Genomic DNA, 7,500 nt, shown 5'->3' with positions numbered 1-7,500 from the left:
TAGATATGGTCGGGGATTTAAAATAACATATCATGACCCCATTGTTTCTCCTCAATTTGTTTTTAATTAGCTGGTGGAGTGGTGGCGACGGATAGGAGGGGATGTGGGGGCGTGAAGAGTGGGCGAGGACACTGGCACTGGAGGGCATGAAATATAATGAGAGAGAGAGAGAGAGAGAGAGAGAGAGAGAGAGAGAGAGAGAGAGAGAGAGAGAGAGAGAGAGAGAGAGAGAGAGAGAGAGAAAGAAAGAGAGAGGGGCAGAAAAGTGACAATGGGAAGGAGCAGGAAGAGGGAGGGGGCACAAGAAAGACACGAGACAAGATGAGACAGGAGGAGAAAGAGGGATGGGAAAGGAGAAAGAAAGGACAAGAGGAGACAGACTATACCAACATCAGAGTTGGTTTTACCAACAGGCAAACTAGGAAAGTGCCTCGGCATCCACCAAATCTGCACTCTGTAGGGGGACCCAACAGTCAGCCCAGCCATGTTAAATATCAGCAAAAGTAACTCAAAAGGGCCACATGTCTATATTTTGCCTAGGACCCCCAAATGGCTAGAACCGCTGCCGACCGACGTACAGCACAGTGTTCTGGGGAAATGGGGCTTAACCAATCGAAAAGGCATAGCTAATTAGAGCAGTTAGGCTTCATGTGCCTGAGGATGACTTGCACTCTATCCTTAAAGGTAGAGTATGTCATTGTTTTAGTTTTTTATTTCCAGAATTTAGGCTGCCCATTCAGACATGTTATGATTTTCATGGATATTTCCCACCAATATCCATTCAAGTATCCATTTTGTCTGGGGAAATTAAACATTTTGAACATGTATGACCAGCGCATGTAAAGAAATTGAAAATAAAGCAGACTTGACTTGACTTGATAAAAAGGTGTTTTTTCTCCATGTCCACCATTTTGAATTTAGGTTGACATCAATAGCATGCAATAGTCTTCCATACTTTTTGTGTGCATACACATACTGTATCTCTGCATTAAGTGTGTGTGTGTGTGTATGTGCGTGCGTGCGTGCGTGCGTACGTGTGCGCGTACAGTATGTGTGTGAGCATGTTTATCATTTACCCCACACTGATAGGAAAAGTCTCACCTGAGAAGACCCTGCATGAACTCCCAGTAGCTACTTGGCAGAGATTACCAGTACGTAGCACTCAGCAGCACTATGTAGGTTGTGTGTGTGTGTTTGTGTGTGTGTGTGTGTGTGTGTGTGTGTGTGTGTGTGTGTGTGTGTGTGTGTGTGTGTGTGTGTGTGTGTGTGTGTGTGTGTGTGTGTGTGTGTGTGTGTGTGTGTGTGCGTGAATGTGTGTGTGTGTGTGTGTGTGTGTGTGTGTGTGTGTGTGTGTGTGTGTGTGTGTGTGTGTGTGTGTTTTAGATGAGCCACGTGGTGCCCTTTCAAGCAATGCTTAAAAGCCTTCCCTGAGGTTCTGTGGACCAGAAGGGTTATGTGTGTGTGTGTGTGTGTGTGTGTGTGTGTGTGTGTGTGTGTGTGTGTGTGTGTGTGTGTGTGTGTGTGTGTGTGTGTGTGTGTGTGTGTGTGTGTGTGTGTGTGTGTATGTGTGTGCGTGTGTGCTTGTGTGTGTGTGCCTGTGTGTGGGTGTGTATGTGTGCATGCATTTGTGTGTGCGTGCATGTGTGCGTGCATGAGTGTGCGCATGTTTAAATGAAAAATGAATGACGTGCATGGGAGTTAGGGGAGGTTGTGTGTACCTGAGTTTGTTGACAGGTTCGGGGGCCTGTGGGCATGTCTCCTTATTTGTCTCTGTACATGTGATTATGGGTTTTTCATAGATTAGCGGGTCTGTGTGCAGTGATGGGCCACTTGGATTCAGAATGCACAATCCAGTGCCATATATTCCAAGACCCGTGGTTACCTGTCCAAATAGGCAATCACATAGTTGAGTTGGATTGGTAAAACCAGGTCATTTAGAATATGTGTCACTGGACGGTAGCTTCTGATTTCAGGTTGCGTGTATGTGTGTGTATGTCTATGTTCATGTCTGTGCACGGAGCATTATTTGAGTCCTGCCATGTTCTGTTCTATCTGTACCTTTCCCCGAGCAGTAGACTCCATCGTCCGTCTCACACAGGGTCTTGCTCTCCTCGTCGCTCATCAGGCAGGTGCGGGGGAACTGGCAGTGCTTGCCGAACCAGCCATTGTTACATATGCAGCGCCCGCACGAGCAGAAGCCCTCACCTGTAGAGGGGGTACACGCACGCATGCACGCACGCACGCACGCACGCACGCACGCACGCACACACACACACACAGATTTTTTTAAATATAAAGCAAGTTTTGTGTGTGTGTGTGTGTGTGTGTGTGTGTGTGTGTGTGTGTGTGTGTGTGTGTGTGTGTGTGTGTGTGTGTGTGATGGGGTTGATTTCCCCAGCACACCAGACCAGACCAAATATGAATACACTGAAAAAAATACCAGATATCACAACCAACCATGCACAACAGAACAGACACTACAGCATAGCACACAACACAACACAACACAACACAACGCAACACGACACGACACGACACAACACGACAAGACACGACACGACACGACACAACACGACAAGACACGACACGACATGACACTACACAGAGACAGAGACAGAGACAGAGACAGAGAGTGAGAGACAAACAAACAGACAGACAGACAGACAGACAGAGTGCCAAAAATCTCTTGTTTCCTGTTCTATATTGGCGGAATTCTCCCGTCACCACTTAAGTTAGGTTTACGCACGCACCTTTCACGCACTTTGATCCTGCGCGTATTCTCCCCTCTGAAATATTACCACACCCATCGCGCTTAACTCCGTAGCCCAAAATGGGCGTGATATATGCTAAATGGGGGGATGAGTCGTCCCCGACTTCATCAGTTGTGGTTTCAAAGAAACCACGGAGCATAGATTTTCAGATCAACCATGTGAAAACCTCGGCAGCCCATTGAGATCCAAAACTGAACTTTAACTTTGAATTTAGAACCACGTGCTAAAAGTCCTTGTGCAAAAGCATCTCAAAATCTAACCTCAGCTCATTTTCACAAACGCAATGTGTACCTAACTCAGCTGAGCGTTTTGGTGCGCAACAGGTTGATTGAAGTAGTAAACATGATGAAACGTTTTGTTAAAAGTGGAGTTTGGTGTGTTGCCTAGACAAGTCCGGAAATTAAAAACTGATTTAAAAGGCTGATCATTGCCTCTTAATTCCCACGGTAACAGCCACTTTGTATCTGCTGACTTTTAAAAGCGCTTCTCCACTTCTCTGTACCGTAACGTGACATTAATATCATTAGAAATATGTGGATCTCAGCTGTCCGTCAGCATATGACACTTACATGCATGCTGAAGAACGAACAAGGAAATCGATCGTCATGAAAAAAACAGAGACTTTATATTCTGTCGCAGACGTGGGAATTAATTGGGCATGGGCATGCAACGCCAAGCCAGGATTTAAACACGCAGCTGATAGGATGTAGGCTACTAGAGACCTGAAGCGAAATGCCAAAGACATGCTCTAAAATGTAGGCCTACCTTTTTATTTTAAGCTATAATGAGATTCAGGAAATATTTTGTGTCTTACAAAAACAGATAGGACGACCTGTAGCCTACCTCAATAGGTCGATGGTGGCTTTGTATGTCGGGGATCAGTCCAGAAAGTTTAATACATGCACATATGCACGAGTTCAAATAAATCACAAAAGTGGAGTTGCAATAAAAAGTCTTTACTTAATGTGGCTACACCATAGTAAAAATGGTCAAGGTTCTTTTTGAATAGGCATACTTTGGGTGGCTGTTTGGACGACTGGAACATCAGTCTTTAGTCTGACGTGCCTTGTCAATTTGCGCATGGTGCAACGAGGTGTTTTTGGTTTTGGTTACCGTCCGTGGGCACAACATGATGATCCTCAAACTGATTAATTAATTAATTGCTTTTGTTTGTAAGTTCACCGATATGAGAACATGCTCTGGGCAGCTGGTCATATTTTGTCACAGTTTTTATGTGGAACAGTGAATGAATTTCGATTTGGACCCACGCTGACGGTAAGGAACATCAGCAAAGCATTGGCCTACCGTGTAACATGCTCAAAATGCAAGCCACGCGAGCATCAAATGCAATATTACATTTTACCTCATAGTGGCGCTTGACCTTACTACAGCCCTTTGATGCGCGTAAGTGGACGGGAGAATACGCTTAGGATTGATTTACTTGAGAAACACCCTGATTTTGGCCTGGCCCCACCCAAAGTGCGCAACTGGTGATATCCCGCGTAAGCCCCGATTAATCACTGACTTGAGTCAGCGCAGAGGCACTGTTGCACGCTTTTTTTGACTTGCGCGGGTGGGAGAATACAGCCCTATATGATCACATTGTCAATGGCTTAAGTTCCTCATTAGGTAGCTTGCTCACCATAACAATATTGATTACCAGTACAGTGTTATTAGCAAGGACAATAAGAGCAATGCTCAACACAACACAACGCAACACAGTGCAACCCAGCATAACGTAACGTAACATAATGTACAGTACAGTAACGTAATGTACTGTAACGTAATGTAACGCAACGTAATGTAGCGCAACGTAATGTAGCGCAACGTAATGTAACACAACGTAATGCACCACAACTCAACGTAATGCACCACAACGCAACGTAACACAACGCAGCGCAGCACAACGTGTAGCAACACAGTGGTTAGAAACAACTGCTAGACCAATATAGCAACTTATTACCCTTTTCTCTCATGCATCTCACTTCTCTCTCTCTCTCTACTCTGTCTCTCAGAGGGGTGTGTTGAGTGTGATTCCTCTGCATGGGTTTCGTGTTGGACAGGAGGAAATGAAACAGGATCTGAGGCACCGCTTATCTTATTCTTTACTCCTGCTACTGTGGTGCTAGGAAGACCTAGTGTGTGTGTGTGTGTGTGTGTGTGTGTGTGTGTGTGTGTGTGTGTGTGTGTGTGTGTGTGTGTGTGTGTGTGTGTGTGTGTGTGTGTGTGTGTGTGTGTGTGTGTGTGTGTGTGTGTGTGTGTGTGTGTGTGTGTGTGTGCGTGTGTGCATGCATGCATGCATGCGTGCGTGCGTGCGTGCATGTGTTATTGTGATAAACAAGTTGTGAGAATTTAAGTATACTATTTGCAGTATGTAGGATTGCCGTATGCAAGCCACCTGTTCAATGGAGATTGAAAAAAAAGAAAATGTTGCTAAATATAATGTCCAATGCAGTAGCTAAATGCTCTTTCTGCGAGCCTATTTCAAAATTCATCTGTCTTCACCTTCTGTTTACGACATCTCTACAGTCAATGTGATGCTGCGCTTGGGAATCTAGAGTCGTTGCTTTTGCTGGTTCCCAGCTGTTGTGCATGTACAATTAGCCTTTGTTGCGCGGATGCATTGATAGTGCGGCAAACAGCTGTTTGATGGCGATTGATCATCTGGTTACATTTAACTGGGCTAATCAACAGCAAACCTGCAGGGGGCTATATGGCTGTCGTTTCACATGTTGGCTCATTACCGTAAATAAATAGGCAACTTCGTTCAGGAATAACAATCAAATATCATCAACGGTACCCAATACATGTATGAGCTTGTTAGTCTGTTTAGGCTGTGTGTGTGTGTGCGCACGTGCGTGCCTGCGTGCGTGCATGGTTTTTTTTCCCACTTGCCATTGTGTGTAGTGGTAGGGAAATACTGTGCTGGCCCTTTAAGAGGGCAGGTAGTTATGGCAATGAAGTACTGGCCTCTTCCAAATAAGAGATAGTTAATGTGTCTTTGGAAGAAGAAGTATTTCTGAGCGCTCTTGTTCTCCAACTCAACACAATCTGTTACGTGTGTGTGTGTGTGTGTGTTTGCTTTTCTTCGGGGCCTCTTCAGCTGCTGCTTGTTAACAGTGTTTGGGAAACCAATAACAGCTACAGTATATTTCATGTGACGGCCATTGTGCATGGTATACTGTACAGCCTATAATGCCTACAGTGTATAAATAGGCTATACTGTACATGTACATACTTAAAACACTGAATCGATCTGTCAGAGAGAGAGAGAGGGATGTGGATGAGGTAAAGGGGCAGGAGACAAGAAAGAGCAACAGATAGGCCATTCGTGGGAAGAGGAGTGGGACTTTATTTGAACCGCAGCCCTTTCATCTGTCTCTGGCCTGACCAGAGCACTCTCACAATTACATCCTATTAAGTTTGCATGAGCCTGCCTCCACTGCACTAGACGTCTCCCTGTACAGTGTGTGTGTGTGTGTGTGTGTGTGTGTGTGTGTGTGTGTGTGTGTGTGTGTGTGTGTGTGTGTGTGTGTGTGTGTGTGTGTGTGTGTGTGTGTGTGTGTGTCTGTGTGTGTCTGTGTGTCTGTGTGTGTGTTCTGACAAGAGAGTGGGTGGGAAAAGGTAACAGATGAAAGAGGAAAGAGATAGCAGGAGATAGACAGAGATTCAGTAAGTCAGACATCTGGGCATTTCTCACCAAATTCAGGTGCTTCCATACTCATTTGGGAGAATGCCCCGGAAAATCGTAATTGAATTGCGTAGGTTGGGTGTCTTATTTGAATGCAATTGGAATCATGTTGTGTTAAACTGTGTGAAGTGACAACAAATGACCATGTAGGGTAAGATGTTGGGCATGGTAAGAAGTGATATCTATGAATATTGGGACTTGACTGGAATTGAAAAATACCCCCACAAAATAGCAGTAGGCCCCTATGTGCCGTTTACTATCCCCATTCGTGTTAATGTACATAAAACTACAAATGCACTCAGAGTGCAGACCTCCGTCAAGGAAGCTGCTTGATAGAACATTTGACTATGTTATACCCTATTTTCATGTTCAGTCTTTCTGCCTTCTGTTTGTGGAGTTGTGGAGTGTAAACTCCACAAAAACACCCACTAATCAGTGCTATTGTGTTCGTAATCTAGGTGGGTCGAATGAATCACTAAGTTGGGGCATGTACTCAGTCTGTACTCCAAAATTCAGGACAAGCACAGTGGGGCAAGTGGAGATCACAGAATTGCAGTATTTCTGCCTGAGCTGATGCTCTCTGGGCTTCTGCCTTGTTGCACTTGAAAGCAATTACCAAAGCTACTTGATTATCGAGCTGCTGGTTGGCTCCTGCTAGCTACTGGGCCATTAGTGACGTGTGACCAAGAACACACCCACTTATCAGTGCTATTGTGTTGGTAATCCACGTGGGCCATACGAATCACGACAAGATCAGACTGTTTCTGACCCAATATGCCACTCAGCTTCTGTAAAAAGGCCATGGTCATCTCTCGCTTTAACTACTGAAACTCCCTCTTGATTGGGACCTTTGTGTGTGTGTGTGTGTGTGTGTGTGTGCGTACATGCGTGCGTGCATTTAAAACATTTGCCAGGTGCATGCACACACACACACACACACACACACACACACACACACACACACACACACACACACACACACACACACACACACACACACACACACACACACACACACACACACACACACACACACAC

The 7,500-nt window shown here is 45.2% G+C and overlaps 1 protein-coding gene across 2 annotated transcripts in view; it reads right to left on the bottom strand.

Annotated features, from left to right (window-relative positions):
- itgbl1 (integrin, beta-like 1) overlaps positions 1-7,500 on the bottom strand; it is a 114,891-nt gene that overhangs the window by 29,322 nt on the left and 78,069 nt on the right. For both annotated transcript variants that reach the window (XM_063213612.1, XM_063213613.1), the window contains exon 9: positions 2,059-2,205. In XM_063213612.1, the coding sequence (XP_063069682.1) occupies positions 2,059-2,205 (147 nt within the window). The remainder of the gene's footprint in view (positions 1-2,058; positions 2,206-7,500) is intronic.

The sequence above is a fragment of the Engraulis encrasicolus genome, chromosome 13 (genome assembly GCF_034702125.1).
Source record: "Engraulis encrasicolus isolate BLACKSEA-1 chromosome 13, IST_EnEncr_1.0, whole genome shotgun sequence".
Taxonomy (NCBI): Eukaryota; Metazoa; Chordata; class Actinopteri; order Clupeiformes; family Engraulidae; genus Engraulis; species Engraulis encrasicolus.
The sequence above is the reverse complement of the archived record's forward strand: the minus strand, read 5'-3'. Positions and strand labels throughout refer to the sequence as shown.